This window comes from Poecilia reticulata, chromosome 12, assembly GCF_904066995.2.
Source record: "Poecilia reticulata chromosome 12, P_reticulata-male-v2, whole genome shotgun sequence".
NCBI classification, from domain to species: domain Eukaryota; kingdom Metazoa; phylum Chordata; class Actinopteri; order Cyprinodontiformes; family Poeciliidae; genus Poecilia; species Poecilia reticulata.
In genome coordinates, this window is record NC_088841.1 from 9,182,312 (window position 1) to 9,205,509 (window position 23,198).

The 23,198-nt window shown below is 38.0% G+C and overlaps 1 protein-coding gene across 1 annotated transcript in view; it reads left to right on the top strand.

Moving 5' to 3' along the window:
• lamc3 (laminin, gamma 3) overlaps positions 1 to 23,198 on the top strand; it is a 147,251-nt gene that overhangs the window by 79,312 nt on the left and 44,741 nt on the right. Inside the window, exons 10-11 of the mRNA XM_008423622.3 lie at positions 10,076 to 10,274; positions 21,130 to 21,239. Coding sequence (XP_008421844.2) covers positions 10,076 to 10,274; positions 21,130 to 21,239 — 309 coding nt within the window. The remainder of the gene's footprint in view (positions 1 to 10,075; positions 10,275 to 21,129; positions 21,240 to 23,198) is intronic.

Below are 23,198 nucleotides of genomic sequence, written 5' to 3' on the forward strand. Positions count from 1 at the left end.
TCTTCATTCGAAACACATCTGGAGTTTGGCTGGACGATACGGCTGGGAAAGCGTATCACAATATAAGAATTTATTGCGATACATTCGTCAGTGGATATCTATAATTATTAATTAGATTTTTTCTTTTATATATTTAAAATACTGCCAAACTGCTGGAGTAACTGTTCCTGTTTTATCCAGTTTTCACCCCACGCTGTTTTTTTTTAATATTTTTATTTTTTTAGGCAGTTATGAGGTTCGGTGGCAAAACCTGACACTGCTGTTTAAAACACCCCAGACAAACGTATATAAATATTGATGGCCTGATAGATGGGCTCTCTGTTATGTAAAGTACACACGCAGGTTATCTAGTGCAAAATTTAAAAGTTAACAGTTTGTCCATGCAGCCTTCGCCCTCAAACTGTTGCCATGGCAGCCGGTGATGGAGCCTCAGTGGCACTCGTGTTTATGCAAGGCAGCAATGATTTAATCAGACTGAGCTGATTTAATTGAGGTGATGAGAAGCCTAAATCCTCTGATTGATTGGGAGCTCATCCACTATTCACCAAAAGTTATGCAGAGATCTATCACTTGCGAGTGCAGCTTGGTGTGCTCCTGGCAGACTGTCGGCAGTGGCAAAGTCAGCAGGCTTCTAATCTCTTCGAGAGGCGAAAGGAAACTAGTTGAAAATCAGATGACAAAAGGCTGAAAACTTTTCTGGGTAACCAAGGGATCATTTCTAAGGAAGCACTCGGCGACACAGCTGGTATTTTTCATCAGCAGTTTGTGTACATTTAAGTAAAATGAAAGCATTTGCAGCCTGCTTGGATGTGGTGAGGCAAATCCCAAAACGTTAAGGGTTACTGCCTTGTATGAGTTGTATGTTCATTGTTGTGAAAACATTTGCTCCCCTTATATTTTGTACAAGTAATGTTCTGAGGTCCAACCTTTGTCCTAAGTGAGAACGTAAGCACATGGTATATTCTTGCTTTATCTAAAATTCACAGTCTGTCTGATGTATCTGTGAATTTAGATCCTGTTTGACAACATGGTGCCAGAATAAACCAAAAATTCTGCTCTGCACCACAAAACCCTAGAGCAATATGTCTGGACATCAAGTCAAGTGTAGCAGGAAAATGATCTGAAACACAGCAGCAACTTCACTTCTGAATAACTCCAAAAAATAAAAAAATAAAAACAACAAAAGTTGACTTTTAGGTTGCTTAGTCAAATTCTAGATTAAAAACAACTGAGACGCTGTGACACGACCTTAAACAGTCTGTTCATGCTCTAAAACCCCGCATTCAAATCTAATTTAAAACTGTTTTGCAAACAAGAATAGACAAAAAAAAAAAGTCCCCAATAATTGTACAGGCTCGTTGCCAGTTGTTGGCACCGCATATCGCCAGTTGTTGCTGCCAATGGTGGTGCAAGCACTTATTAGGATTTGAGGACAATTACTTTATCCATATTGGGTCAGCTTGATTTGAATATCTTTATTGCTTTAATAAGTGAAATCATCGTTTAAACCCTCAATTTCATTTGAACTGCGCATGATTGTCTGATATTTAAAAATTTATTGACGCTCTGAAACATATTAATGTGGCAAACGAGCAAAAGCAAAATAAATCTGAATGAGGGAAAATGTATTTAAAAAGCACTGCATGTAAATGCAAAAGCTACCAGAACGTTCAAGCTTGTCCTGTTTTTGTTGAAAATACAGAAAATAATGATTTATTAGTTGATAGGTATTTTCCTAGAACCTACATAAAAGAACCACAGACAACGTATATGAATTTATGACTAAACTTCTGCAAGCAAAAGGAGAAGACTCTGTCAACTGCTTCTCAGAGCTGTTCACAGAGCGTTCTGCCAATCTTTGGATACAGCTTGTCTTTTATTCTCAAACTTCAAAGAGGGAGGATAGGCAAGATAGACAGCAGAGGAAAAACAGCAAAGGTCGTAAAACATTTTACCTAAACAAAGCAAAGGTCGTAAAACAATTTAACATCTGGCCCCTGATCTGAGCCCGGTTCAAATCTCGGTCAAACTGTTTCACATGAAGATAACAGGCAGCTGTGACTTCCAGGTCAGTTCACACATACAGTTTAAACAAGAGAACACTTTAACCTGAATATGAACTAAAGTAACAACAAAATGATAATACCAAAAAATCTCTATCATTAGTTATCTAAAAAGATTGTGTAATCGCTTTGTCATGACGAGGAGTTGCCGGGTCACAGACATGCTTTTGGCTTCTTGTGCATCTAACACACACTAAGCTGGAGTTGGAATGAAACTTATTTAATGTTCTTCAGTTTTTGTGGCTCCACTGGACTTTATTCATTAGAAACGGGACAGGAAGAAGGACAGACTGAAGGGGAAGACATGCAGTAAATGGCCGGAAATGTAACTGGGGACGATTACATTGAACACCTGCTCTATCAGCCATGTAGTGTCATTTTCCTTTAATTTATCAATCTATTTAAAATAATCAATATAAATTCATGGCCATGCAAAGGCACCAGATCACAATTTTAAACAAATAATCCACTGGTTGTTTATGTTTTATTTTCTGCGTAATGATTTGTTGCTGTGAATGGTGCGGTTTTTGCCGTTATATTGCACTTGTGCTTTGGTAGTCTTGTCTTTGCTAACACATACAATAATAATAATAATAATAATAATTAAATGAATGGCACCCATGCACTGTAACAACCTACAAGCTACATCTGAACACAAGTGTTTGAAACCATAAGAGAGCATTAGGTGCAAATTCCAGCTTTATCGCATGGTTATATTCCTGGGCTCATTACCCACAATTATGTAAGGTATATAACATATACATTCCCAATTAATCACTTTAGATGTAATGACCATTGACTTTTATTTTCTTTGAACATGGAAGTCTCCCATTACTCAGTATTACAGTGTATCACTCCCCAAATGTGGGTAATTACCTCTTGTCTGTTTCTCAAAATCAGTGGCTCTACTGGGGCTGTTCTCTAAAGCAACAGTAATCTTCTGCTGGCAAAGGCTATGCTTTTGAGTGTCGCTTGAGTGGTGTTTGTCTGAGTGGCTCACTGGAGAGAGCATATTTTAAAACAAGGCGGTTTTACAGAGTTTCAGAAATGCGAGTTAACGGAAGAGTTGGAATATATGCATATAAATACATAAAACTTGGGGGTGTAATGCTACCTAGAATCACAATTTGTCGCCTGCCTCTTTTGGCCTCGATGTGTTCGATGTGGACTGAGGGCAAGGGAAAAAAAGGAAAAAAGAAAATAATGCCACAAGCTTGATTTCTTTTTATTATTTTGAAAAAGGAAAAAAGTTACATGTGCACTTAAATAAGATTGGTGTACCTGCAACTTCACTTTAACATTAATGTTAAAACCAAAAAAGGTAATAAATTTTGAATTACTTAGTGCCTTATTGAACATTTCTAAAAATACAAGGAAGGGATTTCCATAGATGTTAAAAATATTACAAAAAAAAAAAACTGCAGAGGTGTGACTGTTTTAATTAATTCCTGCTTTAATATCCTAAACTATAAACAGCAATATGGAACCAAATAAATCCTGCCAATGTGCATAAAGCAGCAGAACACAATATAAAACACCCACCACTCACCTGACATTTAATTGTTTGAAAACCAGGTGGCGCTACTTATGCACCTGATGAGACTTAATTAGCATCTGGAGGAGATTGTTAAAAGCCTTGTAGCAATTTCACCACTCTGCATTAGGGTTCCAAAGCAAGTGAATTGTGAGAATTAGATCCAATGCACTGACTGCACTGCCTCTATGGATCACAGGGAATAATGAAACTGTTTTTGCACCGTGCATTAAAATTGAGGTGGTGTGTTTTCAGACTCCTCTGTGTCATTATAACCAGTTACTCTTGGTTCGGTTTGGCATGGAGTGTTGTTGACAGTATCTCCAATTTCTCTTTTTTTTTTTTTTTGCAACACAAAACGATAAAGTTCATCTTTATGCATTTTAGATGTTGCTAATTGTAAGTGATTAATATATTTGTACAGCAACGGTTCTGTCTAAATAATAAAAAAAAAGACAGAGGTTAAAGTGACAGTACTTAATAGTTCTATAAACTCTGGACACAGTTGGTTGCAGTGGATTTTATTTGGTGGTTTGAGAATAATATATTGCACATATAAGTAATAAATTAAAAGATTCAAAATGTGTAAAAAAAAGAGAAAAAAAAAGAATTTGTTTTACTTAATTAAAGCAATGGTAAAAATTAGTGGTTAGAGCAAATAACCTACCTGCAGTAAAAAGACTGGAAGTTTCATTTGTAATGTGATTATTTTAACAAAAAATATCCTAAATACGCTATAAGGTATCAGGAATGAAAAGTTGTTTTCAAACTTTTTTGGATGTTCTGGCTGGGGTTACATCAGGTCAGTTTTTTTATGTAGAGCACAATTCATCCTACGATTTAGAAGTGCTGGTCGTCTTTATCCTGGGCAATTATTCACGACAAAGGCAGAAATTAAAGGAGGGAAGATGTACAGCAAAGGTTCCCAGAACCACGGATGTCATTTTCACATAAATACTCTGCATAAACCATTGTATAAAATCCTTTACCATTTACTTTTTAAAACGACATGTTTTTTTCTCTACTCATCTTAAACACCGCCACAGCTAAAATGGAATTTATCAACAAAATGTCGTTTTTTTTTTTTGTTGTTGTTTGTTTTAAACTTGCAAAAATGGGACTAAAAAAAATGTAAAACTTGGAAACATGTTTTGATCTGTTGCTTGTTTTTGTAATTCCTACTCTCTTATCTACTTCAGAAGTAAATTTGTGACTTAGCACGTCTGAGGAACGTCTCACTAATTGAAAATGCATATAATAAGAAAGCCTTGTTTTCCCTCTTGCGCTACAGAATTTCTGTTTTAATTTGTTTAGCCTTTTCAACTGGTATTGATCTCAAACTCCTCGGAGACGTGTTTGTTCGAAGCAAGAATGCCGTCTGTGTCCTCCATGCCGATGGCTGGACTGCAGGTGTTTATCATGCCACTCCCTTTGTGTCTGATTAGCAATAATTATCTATTTCCTTTGCATCTGAAGCCTGTCTGACATGAGCGATGGCTTACGGGATTGAACAGAAAGTACTATCGATTACCCATGGAACAAAAGCCTTCGTCATTGAATCACTGCCTGGTTCTCATTTCCTCCAAATCCCGCTCCTAAAGTTAGATGATGAATATAAATAATCTTGTCCTCTGCTCTGCTCATTAATGTATCCTCACAGTAAACCTGCCACTGCTACTTGCATAAAGGAAAGCTCAGCTTTTATTTTTCCCCCTACTTGTGAAGGAAGATATTAGAAAGAAAAAAAGTGGAAAGAAAAAAGGGTAGATGGATGGATGGTTAGAATCACTTTGCAGAAAGTTAGGAGTCAGGAGAAGAATCAAACATGTACAGTGTTTTAGTCTATTTACATACTGCAGCACAGTAAAGAAACTCATCGGTATTTGAAGAAAACATGGAGCCAGAGGGACATTACTAAAACGTGACATGTCTGCGAGATTGATAAAAAAAACCAGATCAAACTGAAACTGGTCATTGAGGCTGCCAAACGTCTGAAGACGTTGCAGACAATTCTGGATGAATACTGGTTGCGTTGTCCATGTGACAGCAATCCCCTTTGTTGTGCACTTACAGCTGGACTTATAGGATACATTTATTTTCTTATCCAAAGAAAGTGTCGGGCCTGCCTGCAATCTCAGTAGATTGTTTAAGAACGTGTTACTCTGGAACAAAGGTAGCGTCTCTAATCTCAAATTCAAATGGCATGTTTGGCACAAGAACAACACAGCATATTACCAGAAAAACATCACACCCAGAGTAGTAAAAGTGTGGCGACAGCATCATGCTGTATGTGTTACCTTTCCACAAATGGAAGGACACTTTTTTAACAAGTTGGATGAAATTATGAACAATTCTAAATAGAAATCAGTTTTTACTCCAGACACTTAGTTTCACGCTATAAGATTGAAGATGAAGAGTGACTTTTTTTTTCTGCTTGTATCCTGTTACTGATCCTAATGCTATCGGTATCAATAAAAGAAAGTTTTGGTATGAGCTAGCCAGAATTCACAGCTATATTGGACAGAAAAGCTCTTTGGGTTCAGCTGAGTGAAGGTAAGGAAGGGAGCCGTCCTGACAGTCCGATAGATCCGGAGAGACTTCTGCAACTCCCACAAGGCTATGTGTGAGGATGCTGTCTGATCAAAATGAGGCGGAATACAAAAATGAAATCGTAGTTTCAATTGAAACATGTACAATTATGCAACAAGGTTATTGCGGCACTCTTGTTGCTTGCGATAACATTCACTCTGCTGACATAGCGCTATGATTTATTGTAAAGAGCCTCAAATGCAATGTGCGAAGGACATAATGTTTCATTTAAAATGAAATTCACGACATGAGACCGAGAGAGGAAAGGACAAATCTGACATACGAGATAATAATAAATAATAATAATAATGCATTTGTAATAATGCATTCCACTAAAATAAGATGCTACGTGTTGTTTATGCAGTCGGTGATATTTTACCAACGCCGCAAAATGCCTTATTTCAGGGTATCAGAAAGTCAATTTAAATAGCAGTTGAGATAAAAAAAAAGCATTCATCAGTGTGGCTGCCAATGTGATAGGGGGTGGGGGAGAGGCACGCAAGGGCACCGCACGAAAAATAAAAGCTGACTCCTGGTTGAACAAATATTGGCTGATCAGACGGCTGAATTGCTCTGAATGATGCCACAGACCCCTCACAAGCAAAATCACCCACTCAATTCCAAAGCCCTCTTAAGCCCCCGAGGAGCTCAGGATGTTCTTCACACACGATTACGCGCAAAAACAAGATGGCAACCAAGCGTGCAACCTGTCATTTTTCCCTCTCACTTAACCACATCTGGTAAGAGAACGGTAGCATTGTGTTATTGTATGAACGTTTTTATCTTCTTTTTTTTAAAGAGCAAATAAAAGATGCAGTGAAAATGACGTGAATGTGAAGTCATCTTTTGCGAAAGACAAAATGTTTGTGTTAAAAATTGTAGTCTTGATATAAGCAAGGAATAGTATTGACAAGCATTTTTGATTATCAGATGTACTACATATTAACATAAAGTGAAAAAAGTAAAGGTTTTGATGACGTTTACAAAAATGTGAGTTCAGAAATATGTTTGTTACATCTTACAAAATGATCATGGAGAGAGCCCCACACTTTTCTGCAGACAGCCTACTCCGTGTATGATGACGTAGCAGTTTCCATACAGGAGTTTTTCGCTGTTTAGCAGTGTAAATGTTATAGTAGCTCTTTAGTGATTAACTGGACAAATGTACATAATTCCTCGCCGCATCAGATAAACATTCCTCAAAGTATCCACGTCTCCTGCAGATACAAAAGCCAGATAGTGGAAGCGGATTAGGAGGAGCAAAACCTCAACATTGCTTTTTAAGTGCATTTCTGAGAAAAACACCCCACCGAACGTCCAGCCACTCACACAACACCTCTCACAGAGCTCTATTGAGATATTTTGACCTGGGCCTAGTGTTGAGAAATTTTTGTCGTGCTTTCTAATCAATGAGAGCAGATTGTGGCACTTCTGATGAAGTATTTTGGAGCATTAACGCATCAGAATGCTTTGTCTACTGTGTCTCTAGCTGGACGCTCGAGCGTTGCAGGAGGTGAATCGTGTTCAAGTGAATTTTGTTCAAGAATTGCACTATGTGCGCTCACTTCTTGAAAAAAGATCCGCCACGTCAGAATGTGGACACTGCCATGCTTTTACAAAGCTATGAAGTCATGATTGTTGGTTATCAGTCTTTATTCAAAGCACTTTTGGGGTTTATACTTTTTAAGCATAAATGTGTTTGTATTATTACTGAAAATTGCTAACGGTGATGGTAACTTATTAGTGGGGATTCATACTTTCCTTTTAAGACTTTTGTTTTTGTCACAAGAATCATTCTAAGCTTATTGAAGGTAGATGTTCAAGGTTTATTTGATCTTAAAACAAATTACAAACATATTCAGTTTACATTGACGTCACTTTTAAGATGACAAAAGCATCGAATCACTCTGATTCAAAGGCGATGTTTAACACATTTCTTTTCACCTCAAAGCAAAATTTTAATTACGTTAGAATGTGAAACATTTTGATGCACCGATTATGGAAAGTGACATCATTTTTGGGGACCCTGGAGGATTGTAGACTACGACTAATATGTACAGTGCTGATGCTACGTTTACATAAACGCTTACATTAAAGTACATGTCACCAGCTGTTAAGCACGGAGGTGGATTATTCATGCTTTAGACGTGCGCGACATGTGAGTGATAGAAGAATGGACTAAAGGTGAAGATGAATACGTCAAATTCCTTAGAATCTGTCAGCACTAAAAGCCTTTTGGATGGAAAAAAAAAGAATGAAATCCTTCAAACAAGAACAGAATAACTATGAGCTCCCAACGAATAGCATTCACATGCTGTCATACTTGCCAGCAGGGGTGTTGACAAGTCTGACAGCCGACTTACAACTCAATGTGACAACAACACATGTCTTGGAAGCTTTTGCATTTTATTTTGAATTTGTAAAATAATAAAAGAAGAAAAAAAGAATCCAGGAAGTAATCTTGCATTTTTATTTGTATATATTTTTTTACTTTATGTTCTTTGAAAACCAGATCAGTCGTGCCGTGACTGATGCAAGACTTTCAGTAAACTGTTTACATGTTTAACAGAGGGGGATTTAGGCTACGTTCCTCAGACCCAGACAGAAAAAAAAAACTCTGCTGCTCTGTGTGGTAGAACTGTCTGAGAGTGTCTTTAATTTATTGTAGCCAAGCAAAAAATGTGCTAATGTGTAATTATGTGAGCTTAATAAGCAGGGTTTCTCATTTTATGAGCAAAAAAGCCAAAACATCTGGTCAAATCCTGAGCCTTCCAAAAGCACTCAAAAGCACATTACAACAAAAATAACAACATTAAAATAGTTTATAATTGTAGAGATGAACGGAAAGTCTTCTAAATATTCCCGAAAAAGTGTGCCATGTAAATGAATTCAGCTTCTCAGAAACACTTACCCCACGTTTCAGCATAATTAGAGATATAAAACATTCTGTTGTGACTCTGGTTATGTGTTTAGGATTTACCGTCTCACCAAAAAGTCTCTTATGAGCTTCCTGTCAGAATCCCTCTGTATTCAACATCCTTTGTTGTCCATCGGCTCTGATCAGCTTCTCTGTCATGCGCATACCTTGATGCTGCCACCACCCTGGTTCACGGGATGTTGGATGGTTTGTTCTGAGTGATGTCGAGTGAAATATTCTCACCTTGCAAAGGACTTTGTTCAAGCTGTTCAATTTTAGCCTCATCTGACCAGACCACTAAATGGCAACAATGATATTGTAGCAGCTGTTGACTTGGTATCTGCCAATTTGTAATAACGTTGGTCATTTTGTATAAAATTAAACCAGCTGTAAAACCAGATTGTGGCATCGCCAAAATCCTCTGGAAATGTAATAATGGAAGCTTGTTATGCATTAACACAAAAAAATAGGAAATACTTTCTTGGAAAACAAAGATTTGAAAAGATTTTCAATAATGGCCTCCTTTTTTTTTCCATGAATGCCAAATTTGGGATGTGACTGATAGTCGTCCTGTCGATAGATTTCTGCAGCTCCTCTAGAGTTACCATGAGTATAACTGCATCTCCAAATTATTGCTTTTATTTCATGACTCGTCAGTGTAAGTGGATGATGGCAACGTCTTGGTGATTTTTAGATTATGAATAGTTCTCCATGAAAAACTCATATTGTTTTATGACATAACCCTTCTTTAACCTTTCCCGCAGCTGTGTCTGGTGTGTTCCTTTGCCTCCACGATGCTTTGTTTACGGAACGGCAGGTGGACTTTGTTGGTTATACACTGTGTCGGCTGTCACCACAACGAGTTCATACACAAATATGTGTTTATACTTGAGCAGACTGGCTCGGACTTTAATTACAAAACTTACTCGACTCTACTTCCTGACGTCCATCCTGTGCTTTCCTTCCAACCAGAGAAATTCCTGGGTCACAAAGTGAACAGCTATGGCCAGCTCCTCTCCATCACCTTCACCTCTGAAACCTCTGAGCTGCTCCCTGACCACGTCACACTGCTGCTCCAAGGATCTGGAACTGCCCTGTCAGCAGACCTTTCCTACCAGCCGCTGCCAGACGTCGACCCCAGCCTCACCCCACGGCGCTCCTTCACTGTCAGGTAGGAGCAGGCGGGCGTCAGGCTGTCAGTTTTCAGCTGCGTTGTTTTTTAAGCTACCACTGTATCCGTTTTTTTTTCTTTTCTCAGGGGAACAAAATCCATAGCCCGGATGTTAGGTTGTTTGTTTGTTCTCCGCGTCTGTGCACCTCCCCCTTTGTCTGAGTTGTTCTCTGCGACATTATATTTAGCACGCCCACAGAACACGGGCCTTTTAAGACAAAACACGTTAGGATTAGTATTCACCCACATTGACATTGCTGTCACAATCCCAGCTGAATGCCAGGGTGAAAATGTGGTAATGAGCCGGCTCCTTCATCTGCTGGCTGTCATGTAGACCTGCCAGGTACAGAGCTGCAGCACATATCCATTTATACATGCTATGCCTTTAGCGGAGGCATTGAAAGTCCAAGGACAATGCAGAACAAGAGCCACAGTCACACCAGACTAATCATTGGAAAGGAGATGTGATTAATGATATATCCGTATGTTACAACTGTTTTATTTTCAACTGAAGGGTGTAAATTAAAGAGTCCTCAGAGTATATGACGTCACAAGCAGAAGTTATAGGTGGTTGTGCAAAAAGCCAAACCAAACTGACCCTTTGTGAAAATGTATTTGCCTGGCGCTTGGGTCATGCAGCGAGACAATGTTCTAAAGGAAACCACTTTTGAATGAGTTAAGATGTTTTTTTTTTGTTTGTTTTTTTTGGCCTAGTCAAAGTTAGAACTAAAATTTAATTGAAATGCTGGTACGTGGCTAGAAATGTTTTTGTGTTTTTATATACCGTCAGGTTATCTATGGCTGATATTAGAATTTGTTTGATGACTTCAACCTATTAAAAGTGAGGAAAAATGTAAGAAGACAATTAAAACAGAGCAAATCACTGCTGTGAATCACATAGCACATATTTATAGTACCTGACTTCAAATAATGCCAAGCCTTTCCTGTTTCAGATGAGTTAGGATAATGAAAATTATGTAGGTTTGCTAAGATGCCAAAGTAATGGAAGATAGATGATAGTTTCTATATTCTTTTCAGAAGTTCACATGCACTGATTACTGATTTCTACACCTTTAAGAAATTCCAGGTAGGCTAGATAATCATGTCATGGCATCGTACTTTGTAAGGTAACATCTCAAGCATACTGCTTCCTTGTTTAAAGGGAAAGTGTCTGATTTAATATCAGACGGTAAGACAAAAAATGTCATGTGGTGTTATATGTGGGATATATAAGTATTTGTTTGCAATATATATTTTACTTAAACTTTATAATCTCAGAGGTTTGTGTTCCGCCTCTGAAGGATTGGTGGTTTCTTACAGATTACATTTAATTTCAATATTCCTCAGTAAATAGGGGAAAAAAATCAACGATAATAAAGAAAAGATATGTACATAGCAAAACAATGTTTTTGTTTTTGTTTTTTTTTGTTTTACATACATGGAACTATACCAGGTGAAAACTTGTGTTTACTTTTGTTTACCAGAAATGTGACTCATTGTTCTCTGCTGTTTATTATCTTGTTCTATGTTTTCATTTTACCTTACACTGAGCGACCTTCCTCCTCATTGGAGGAAGGTCATATAAATGTGTCATAAGAGAGGAGTCATTAAAAAGGGTGTGATTAGCCAATTGTTTCTACTCTTTCTGGCATCTCTGTAGGACTTGACTTGGTTTATTCATCTTTTGGTTTTTAATTCAGTAGTTTGGATTTTGAATTAAACATTTTATCTGTATTTTTATGTGTCTAAGTTAAAGCGTTTCTGACCCACAGCAACACTTTGCTTTTAACAGCTGCAGCTACACATAACCGAGTGGTTTCACTCACTCTCTTACTGCATAATGCATAAAGTATCCTCCTACGTTTAGACAGATACTTGGGTCAGCAGCCATCAGATCACATTTTGCAAAATAAAATGTAAAAAAAGTGCATGTCTATATATATATTCAGAGAGAATTTATAAACATGTTGTGTTCAGTCAGTCTGAGGCAAATATTTGGCATCTTAATGAATTCCGACCTGTCGAATATGCAGGAACAGGACCTGTGTGAATGCTGCGATAATCACAGGGTGGATGTTGTGATTAAGACGGCAACAATCAAAATCAAGCACGTTTGTTATGAGAGGATTAAGAGAGGATTTTATTTTCTGATGTCTTCTTGTTGCAGTACTATATTTGTGGTTGGAAACAACATCTGCGGTCTCTTTTCTGACTAATATTCCCTGCCCTAATTGCATGGAACATTTTGCAGAATGTTAAAATGAAGTCGTTATAAAAGTAACAATCTTTCTATATTTATGCCTTACATCACAATCCATGTCATTTTTAGTCTTCTAGCTGTAAAGAGTGTCTCGGTATTTACAACCAACAAAAATGGTTGATACAATATTTATTTGGAAGTTCTTTAAAAAAAATGAAAAAAAGAAAAAAAATTCAAAACTCTTTGGAACAGATGTCTGGTTCCAGGTTATCAAATTTGGGCTGAGTCTCCTGGATGCTAAAAGGCCTAATTCCTGCCTCTCAGTCCGCTGTACTGCCCGTTCACTACAAACCCTGTGTGACATAAAATTCATCATCTGTGCCAGCCCACTAAACTCTCCGAGGATGTCCGTGTGCTGCACTCTGACTGCAGTAATGCTCCCAGTCAGACGGTGGCGTCAAGCACACAACAGAAAACAACGAGCCGGCAAGAAGTTAAAGAAGAAAAAAACAGCAAGGACACTATTTAAGGAGTGAAATGTGGATGTGTCTGCTGTTACTCTTCAGATGAATCTGGAGTTCCCTCCTTAGGTGGAGACTGATTGAAATACTAATGGATACCAATGGGCTTTGGATTTCATTGGGTTTCTGGTAGAAAGTTGAAGCTGAAAATAGATTAGAAGGAAAGAGTTAAGTTTTGTAATCGCCACAGTCCAGAACTAAACTTGACAGATAATTCTAAGAGATAAGAGATTCTGACAGACGAGGAAGAGTGGACAAATACAAATAAATCAAGATGTGGGATGGTGAGTCTTACCACAGGAACACAGAAATGCTGAATTGAATCACAATAATTTTATGTTTTGTTTTTGCATCAAGTTAAATATTACATTATTTTGGTGGAAATACTTTAAAAAATGTATCACGGTCTTGTTTTTGTTGTATTTTTTGGCTTTGTAACAGAAGTTTGTATACTTTTGAAACCCTTGTAGTTTATCATGATACAAATGAAAACAAGATCCAAATCCTGAAGAGAACCATTAACTTCACCCAGTCTCCACTCCACAGTTTTTATACTCTTATTTGATAGAGGGATGAAAATTGTATTATATGGAGACATACCTTGCTAAAAATAATTATATTTTATTTTTAAAGTATTGTAAATATATATAGTCAATATTTGATTTGTAAGGAAATGGCCTCTTTCGAATAATTCAGATATTTATTTTCTCTTCATGTGTGTGTGTGTGTGTGTGTGTGTGTGTGTGTGTGTGTGTGTGTGTGTGTGTGCGTGAACTTGCGAATCGGTTACTTTCTTCGCCGAACATTTTTATTTTATTGGCTCCTTCATCTCACATCAGACTTCCTGCCACTCTCCTCGCGCTGTCTTTCCATCTAACAAGGCTCCCCGTCGGCCCCTCTCGGGATAAAGCGGTCAGCGCGGAGGCAGAAGCGGCTGGCATACCGAGGCGTAGTGGTGCTGAAGAGGTGAGCCCCGGCGTGACAGCCTGTGGGGGATCGGCAGCCTAATCAGTCGCAGAGAGATCTCATTAGGTCTGTCGACCTCGCCGAGTGGGTGCAGGTGGTCCGGTCTCCCACAATGTGAGCCTCTTCCAAAAACAGGCTCAAGTTATTCGCTCTGTTTTTGTTTCCTTTTCCTCCGCGCCGCTCCGTAATCCTTCTCATCCCACTCTGCACCTCCTTCACGCTGTTTGTTGCAATTTGTCTCCTATTCTCCCTATGTGTTGTCCTAAATGTCCTCCTCAGCAGCCTTGGACCAGCTTAACCTTCCGTGCTTCATTTTACTCCCTAATCGAGGATTTAATTTTCTTTGTTTTGTTTTTTTTTCTTTTTAGGCTTTATTTGAAACAAAGCAAAAACACAGCAAATTGTTTGACAGAACTGAAGAGTCCACATGGATAGGGCCCTTGTTATGCAGTGGTGTAATTTTTTCTTTGTGCCTGGCAGACGACGTTTCAGTCTGCTGGATAGAAACAGTCCTTTATAGCCCCCTAATACCTCTGGGATCCCTCTTCTTGAAGTCTCTGTAATAATGGACAGCTACCTGTTGGCTGCCGAAAAACACACCTGAAAACAAACATGCTAAAGTGTGTGGACATCTGAGGAAAAGCTACCAAACCTCCCAGTGTGATGAGAAAGCTGTGCTGTGTTAGGTGGGCGATGGTTACAGCATGTAGAAGGAAGCCGGACAGAATCTCGAACAAGGAAACGGCTGATTGATGAATGTTGCAACGCGGAAACCCGCTGTTTCAGCTCGAGGGTCGTAATGAAGGCTGCGCGGTGTAGATGGTTCTCAAGAATCCCACGGTGATTGTTGGCAGTTCAGACAGGAGCCCTGCACCTACGATGGTGTTTGTAGTTGTTAAAAACAGAACTTGACAGGAGAATTGTCAGCCTTGTTGAAATAGTTTTCCTATTTTTTATTTTTTTGGTAAAGGCAGAAATGTCCAGTTCAGCTGCCATTATGTGGTGAAGAAGAGATGCAGAGAGACTTGCAATACCAGCATGAGAAAAGGAACATTGACCATGGCTGCTGTGTTAGATATTTCAAGAGGAGGTATTTGCAATTTATAAACTGTGTATTTCCATGCTTTTTAACTTTTCTTTTCACATTTTAACAGCAAACGTTGGCATATTGTATTTGGAAGTGCATAATTGAATAGTAGGAGAAAAATAATGCATTTCTTCACATTTGTTTTGCAAAAAAAATATGTCCATGCCCAGCTTGTTAGTTTAAGTGAATGGTCATCTCTTGATAGGTTTTGCTTTTATGAGATACTCCCTCCTTGTTCAAAGCCTTTCACAGAGCCTCAGCTTTAAATCATTGGACATCTAAAAGTGCCTTGAGTAAAGTTGCATCTAACATATTTCTGTTTTTTCAACACATTTGTAAACCATTAACATTTTTCCAACAACTTTCTTACCATGCACGACTTTGTGTTGGTTAAGTTCCAAAAGAATACATTACAGCTTGTAGTTGTGTCAAAATGTGAAGAAATGACTTTTGCACGACACGATAGGGTGCATCGGTAGTTCATGATCAATTATTCATAATCCGTTCAGATAAATTAGTCGTACGAAATCACTCATTCCATTGATGAGAAATAGTGTTTTGTCAATCCCTAATGCTGTGAAACAGAGAACGCACAAAGGTAGTGGCAAGCAGAATTGACATACAGTTAATATGTTACTAATTCTTCTCCATTTTGCACATTTATCACCATGTTTTCATTTTTTAGCAATATTCTGCTACTAATCGGTTTGTGGTTTGTTCGCTATCCTTGATCATTTTTTAACACAACGTTCTTTAAAGTGATAGATTTTCTTTTGCATGGCCCTACAAATCATCAGAGTATGCCTCTTGATTTATCTGCTGTTTGGTTGGTGTGTGCAATTATTCAGTATTTAGAAGCAGTGGGGAAAAGCTTCAGTGAAAGACCTCAAACCTAAAAAGACGTACAGTTTGTTCGGCCATCAGAGGGACCCAGTTTCTCAAGGGGATCCCAGTTAGACTTTATGTCACTTCCAATATTTCCTAGCTTCGGTGTGGTGTCTTTGCACCAGTAATGACTGCTCCCTCTCCTCCCAGAGCCCTGGCTAAAGGAATACGCTGCCTCTCCCTCTGAAATTCACCCAAAGCATCAAGACAGCATGCCATTAAACTTTTCCCAAGAAAGTTGCTGCTCATCTTTCTTGGGAAAGATGACATGCAGCTTTTCGTTTACCACCACGATGACGCACGGTTTTGTTATTGTATTTTCCTAATTTCCTTTTCTTTTTTTTTCGTGTCTTGCACAGGTTCGTTTATTTAATTGAGATTTTTTAATTTTTTAATTTTTTTGCATTTTTGATTCCCTGAAATCAGATGGAACACAGGCATTTAAATTAATCATGTTTTGAAAATGGAAATATGTGTTTCTGAGTGTTTTGATAAAAAGCATGAGGAGGGAGGCATAAATAAACATGAGTTTGAGCACTCACAATCACACGCACACACACACACACATCCATGCACACACACTCCTCATCTCTCTCCTGACTGGCAGCATCTGCATTCATGGATAGTAAATGTGATAACCTGTAAAGTGGCTTTGTGTTCCCACCTGATGCAGAGATCATTTTAGAATCAGATGGCTGAGGAATATATGGATGCTCAGGAATTTATGTGAGGGGAATTGATGAGAGGAGGAGGTGAATGCTGTTTTTTTTAAACGTAGTATCAACTCATCTCTCTCTCTCATGTTCTCTGTTCATTTTCTCTTCACTTGAATTGAGTGGGTGTGGGAGTTTTTATTGCCTTTTTGGTAGCGCGAGTGTACATTCGCAGCATATAAATATACGTAGGCGCCTGAAGCACCAGGAAAAAATAAACCTATTCTTTACAAACTGCTTTATTAAGTCGGTACTAATCAGCTCTTTGCTGTTGTAGATGCCAAAGGGCTTTCAGGAAATTACATTTATAGATGTCTATGAGAACCGCAAGCCTCTTTGGAGCATTAATCGCCGTCCATGAAGCAGAGAAGGAACTTGGTTCATCGTGGCTAGTTTATTTTTTTGAAAATCTACAAATTTGATTAAGGATTATGTTTGACAAGATTAACAAAACATAAACAAAAATGCTTACAAAAGGCGAGGGGGAAGTGTATATTTTTCCAAAATGAGGAAACGCATTTACAAAAATCATGGAAAGTCTACAAGCCAGCGTTAAAAATATATTTATTTTGAATAAAGTCATCCACAACGAAAATGTTGTCTTTGGTGTTTGGAAAAGCTTGGAAAAGCACAGCTTTTCCAAGTAAAGAGAATATTAAATATTTTGTTTACCATTTAATAATTTCATAGAAACTACCAAAAATATTCATTTTACTTAACTGATCATAAAAATGTCTTGGATAAAATGCATTTCAGTCAAATCCAAGAAATCATAAATCCAGTGTATTTCATAGAATAGGAGAACATGCTGGCAATAAAAATTAGTGCTTTTTGTTGCTTTCTATTTTACTGATGAATAACATTATTAATAGATCATATTAATAGATCATAAAATGCTAATGCATACACCTAACCTTTTAGTAAATGAATCGGTACAGTTTATTTTGGTGCCTCATTAAATTATTGTGGTACACTCCACAGTAAGTTGCAACAGTAACATACGGACGCTTCCGGATTATTTGTGCATGTGATAATCTGCGACTTTACAGCCAAAGATCATTTGAAATATTATCTCGTTATGGATAATGTTCTTATTGGACACCTAAGGCTGTGGTCCAGTTACAGCTGCAATTCACGTTTGAGTGTGTGGATAGAATGCAAAGCAAAATAAATAAATAAAAGGATCAACTTTATGAAGACAAACGATTTTAATCACAACAGGTTTCCAGCCAAAAGGATGAAAATCATGCAGTCCATTACTTCAGATTTAACTATGTATTCAGTTTTATCCTGGTGATCATTATTTATGTGGCATGTTGCAGCAAATACTTGGTGCATGTCTATGAATTATCACTGGCTGTTTGCTGGTGGTGCTGGAAATTCAAAAACACGCATCACAAATTTAGATATAGCGAATAAGAGAGTGAAGAGTTTTATTTATTATTTTTAACATTTTTGCCTCATGTTTCAGTTGTTACAGTTTAACAACGATCATGAATGCAAATTAAACTGAGTCCTTTCTTTGCCATCAACGTTTTCACGCCAGTGGTATATTTATGCAAATATGAAGGCGTTTTCACTCTACAACCATCGACGTATTTGTGTTTTGGATCTGATGGTTTCTCACTCGCATCTCCGTCTGACAACATCGTCCTTTGGGTGCTTCTGTGTCTGCTTCCATCTTTGTTTTTATTTTTTTATTTTTCTGCTTATGATCCTCTGTAGAACTGCCTCAATTACCATTTGGTTCTCTGTGCTCGCCTTGCCACTGATTAAAAGGGACAGTGACACTCCATAGGGGAAAGCATCATCAGGAGTTTGTTCACTTTCATGCGCACTCTGCTTATCACTGCCTGACCAGCTCCATTACCGTGGCTTTGAGGCCCAGTTTGTAATTGCCTCTCTTTATTACTGTCCCTACACGTCAGGGCGAGGAACAACGGCCGGTCACGTCAAGAGACTGTGGACAGCCAAACACACACACACACACACGCACCCCCACACACACACACGCACCCCTACATGTGCTGTAAATACAAGTGATGAGAATGAGGCCATGCACAAAATAAAGCATTCTGAAAATGAAGTGGCATCTTGCTTAGAACAACTGACCAATTGAAGCGGAGGCCATTTAAAACTAACATAAAATTCTTGACTGATATGGAGTTAAGTTTTAACTCTTTTCTTGCCTTCATTTGCACGGTTCTTGTTTTCGATTTCAGTCTGCTTTTTTTTTCATGTGGTTTGTGTTCTGCAGCAAATACATTTGACTCAAAGTGGTAAAAGCTACAATTACAGTGGATTTAAAAACAAAGAAGCATTTAAATCAAGTTATTTTGCATATGTCTTTAGATTCTTTCCATAAGTTAAATATTTAACGTGGAAATCTGTTTTTCATTTTACATCATTCAAATGTCTGTGACTTAGCGGTAAGAGCTTTTAAGTGTGCAAATTTACACCATGTGTGTGCCTCAATCACATGGTCTGCTTTATTTAAATATTTTAAATTAAAAAATGATATCCGCAGTGCATACTTAATTAGTTCTGTTTTTGCTTGTTGCTCACTCTAAAATGTGGATAACAAGTCACATTTACACGAGTAACTTTTTAAGAAACCCTCCTATTATGTTGCGGGTCAAATTGACCCACAACATAATATTTTAAAAATAGTTACAAGTATTTTTATTGCATGAAATTTTTTCTATTTGTCTTAATAGGTGAACTCTACATATAAATTGAAAATGTATTCATTTTACACATTTGCAGCCCCCCCCCTGCGTCTACTTGTTACATCGATACTGTTCGGGTCAATTTGACCCAGCAGTCAAGTTAAAGTGCAAAAAAAGATTAAAAATGTCCAATTCTATTTGTTTCCTTACAGCTATGAACCTTATTTCACCACACACACACAAACACAACACAACACACCACACACACACACATGCACACACAGACACACACAAACCCACTTTCTCCCTACTCTCTAAACTTCACAATGAACTGCGAGAAAGCAGGTGTTCATACAACTTTTGACGGGAACCTATTCTGTTCCCGTGGGCAAACTCCACCCACACTGAGTGGACACTCAGTAGAAGTGGAGGGGAACATAAATACTCTCTGCATGACTCATTTATCTTGATTTTAATTGGCGGGTCAATTTGACCCGGAACAGTATGTGTGTCTCAAGTTCAATTATAAAGATCACCCTTTGAAAAAAAAAATTAAATGTAATATAAAAAAATTTACCAAAGATCACTTTCAAGGAAATGATTGTTTTTTTGTGTCTAGGTTTTTTCAGTGGACATAAAAAATGTAAATCCCATTTTTTATGTCCAAATGAGTAATTGAGTAAGTTGTCGTCATTAGTCCTTAATTTCTGAGAAATAAAAAAACATGATTGCACAAATTTTGATTGAGATGGTTAGTATTAGAGTTAATAATCAGATAAAAAAATGTTTTGGAGGAATTTTTTGGTTTCTTACACTATTACATGATAAAACACTCCCCGGGTCAAATTGACCCACGAACATTATTAAAAAAAAACGAACATAATAGGAAAAGTTTTACTGCTCTTACTTGAGTAATATTTTTACAAAATATTGACGCTCTTAGTGGAGTAAAATTTCTCCATGCGCTACCCACTGTGAGTAGCTGTGCTGAATAAATGCAGACATGCTTATGACGTACTTCCAAGCATCAACTCTGCTCTTTCCCACGCTCGGTGTTATCTATTGTTGATCTAGTTACCACTGATCATACCTGGCTGTCATAAGATGCTCACAACTAAAAAAACAATTTCATAATGCAATAGTCTAATTACTTTTTGTTGCCGTTGTGTTCCTTTACTTTACTCATCACTTGAAGCTAATGATGGGATTACGGAAACTAGCAACACGATACGAACCATCATTGGTTATGCTGGGGTTTTTTTTAAGGTATCCTCAGATTTAGCAAACAAATGGCTTAAAATAGACAGGCTTGCTTTCTTATAACTATGGAAAATAAATGAGAGTTGTGGGTTTTTTTTTTACATTTCGAGATCAGCTCTGAGAAGCTGACGCAGCACCTGTCATCGAGATGGAACTGATGCAAGACTCGGGGAGTAAAACAGGCAGATGTCAGCTGTGCTGCCGGGCTTTGCAGAACATCTTTCAGCAGATGGCAAAGCTCAGTGATCAAGACCCTGAATATATGTTGAAGTCAGCACATTTACATTTTTTTTTTTGCTGGTGCTCCCTGTACATCTGCTAGTTGTGCTTTATATAGCACATAGCTGAAACAAAGAGAATCGCATAGAGATAGCTGAGAATTTTCTATCGGTGTCGTTGTGGAAAGCGATAAATGAAACGTGCAACGCAAATTACCTCCGTTGTGTGCTACGACTGTGCTGCTACTGCGCATCCGTTCAGGTGTTTAATCACAGCTTGTGCATGTGTTGTACAACTATACAGTAACCGATGTTGCCTGTCTGCTCGTTTCACAGGCTCCATGAATACGAGGCGAGGTTCAGGCCTCATCTGTCTGCCTTCGAGTTCCAGCGCCTCCTTCACAACCTGACAGCTCTGAAAATCAGCAATGCTGGGGGACACAACTGTAAGTGGGCATTTCTGTTCGCAAGGGTCATAAGATCACTGTATTAGACACAATAACTTAGTCAGTTATAGTTGAAACCAGATATTTACGTTTACTGAATAAAGAGACACTTTTTGTTGTAGGCGTCAAGATCTAAAGTTAAATCAAACCAAATGTCTTTTAGGTCAGTTAGAATGACCAAAATTATTTTTATTTGCTAACTTCCAGAATACTTGTTGATAATTTTATTTATTTATTTTTTACTTCACTAACTTCACTTCAAATTCAGAAGTTTTGCGCACATCAGGAATAGTTGTCTTTTGAGCCGTATCATTGGGTCCAGTACCAAAACCTGAAATAAAACATAGCACAAATGGAAAAACTGAAGTAAAAAAATATTAATGGAACTCATTTATAAAGTAAAATGTTTTCAAATGTTTGACTCATCAAATTAGTCGCTGACAGCTGAAAGGACTTGTGGTGTTTTTTTCTACAATGAATGTCAAATGTTCGACAAACTATGTTGCAAAAGTTCCTGTTACTGTGAGTCACTTGTAGGTTGCTTTGCTTTCACTCTCATGTCCAATCATCACTAACCAACTCACCAGGTTTTAAGTCTGGTTGAGTTTTCTGGTTGGTCCATGATTTCAAACTAACAACAATTCTATTGCTCCCCCCCCAAGGTACATCTAATATAACGTTAAATTATATTTGTCGACAAACAACAGAGGGAACAGAAAGCAAAAGTAGCCAATTTGGTTCAGGGCGCCTTTTACTCTGGTCTGGTCACCGATCCTGGATCCAGCAAACCATCACAAACTATTAAGCTTCCTCCTCCATGTTTGTCACTGCATAAATTCTTTAGCCAACTTTACAGTGAGCAAAAAGCCGGCTGGCTGAATCAAAATTTTTAATTTTGAGAAGAGTCCATCACAACAATCAATCTTAAGTGGTGCAGTGATGATGCTTCATTGCCCAGTCAAGCATATAATTTTTTTTTCTTTCTGATATCTTAGCAATGAGTTTCTTGCTGCAGCTTGAGGCCGTCTCTTTACAGTTCAAACTGAGAGAAGGTTGCCACGACTGAAGAGTGCCTGAAGCTGTATTTCTTTGATTCTCCTCAGTTGTTGATGCACAGAAGTTTTTCTTCGGACACTCTTGTGGCTTTCCGTCTGATGCCGGATTTCCTGCCAATACTTTTTCCCAGTTTCTACATGCCTTTTGATTCTGAAGGTAGACTGTACTCACGGATGCCTTGACCTTCTTCTAAATTTCTCTGCAGGAAAGACCTACAATGTTAGGTTGTTATGGTCCTTTATCTTTCTTTCACTTCTTTCTCTCAGCACACTGCTTTTTTGGCAACACACTACTTTTTTGCTGACAATACCACTTGCACGTATAGTGTGTTTCAAAACGTCTTTAATGCAGACACAAGTAATCAAGAAAAGCTGAAAAACCTGTTGAAATTGGTATAGCATCAGGAATGGCTACTCGCTGAACAGAGCAAAAAGCGACACGTGCAAACACCAGTAAAAATTTCTACGTTTGTCTCGACATTTAAAAAAAAAACAAAAAAGAAGACATGCTGGAGGAGTCTGAATACCCGCTGAATGTGGCAACAAAACTGACTACGATTATGACACTTCTGCATAGAAAGGTTCTGTTTGGAAAAAGAAATGTACCACAAATAAAAATGTAACACCAAGGGGAGCTTCCATGACATAGTCACTGTGCTTAGAGAGTACTTACCTTTCTGGAAAAGCAAAAAATAAATTTTTTTTTTGCATTTTCTTGACATCCATCTCCTTTTTTTTCTCTCGACGTGACGTGTCTTTCTGATAGTGCGATGTAATGAACAAGCAGGATCTGAGAGACGCTATGGCGGATTAGAGCAGCAAGAAGAAAAGAACAGCTGGCCCAAACTACCAGCTCGCTCACACTTACTTGCACCATTTTAATTAGTTGTTCCAAGCAGGCATC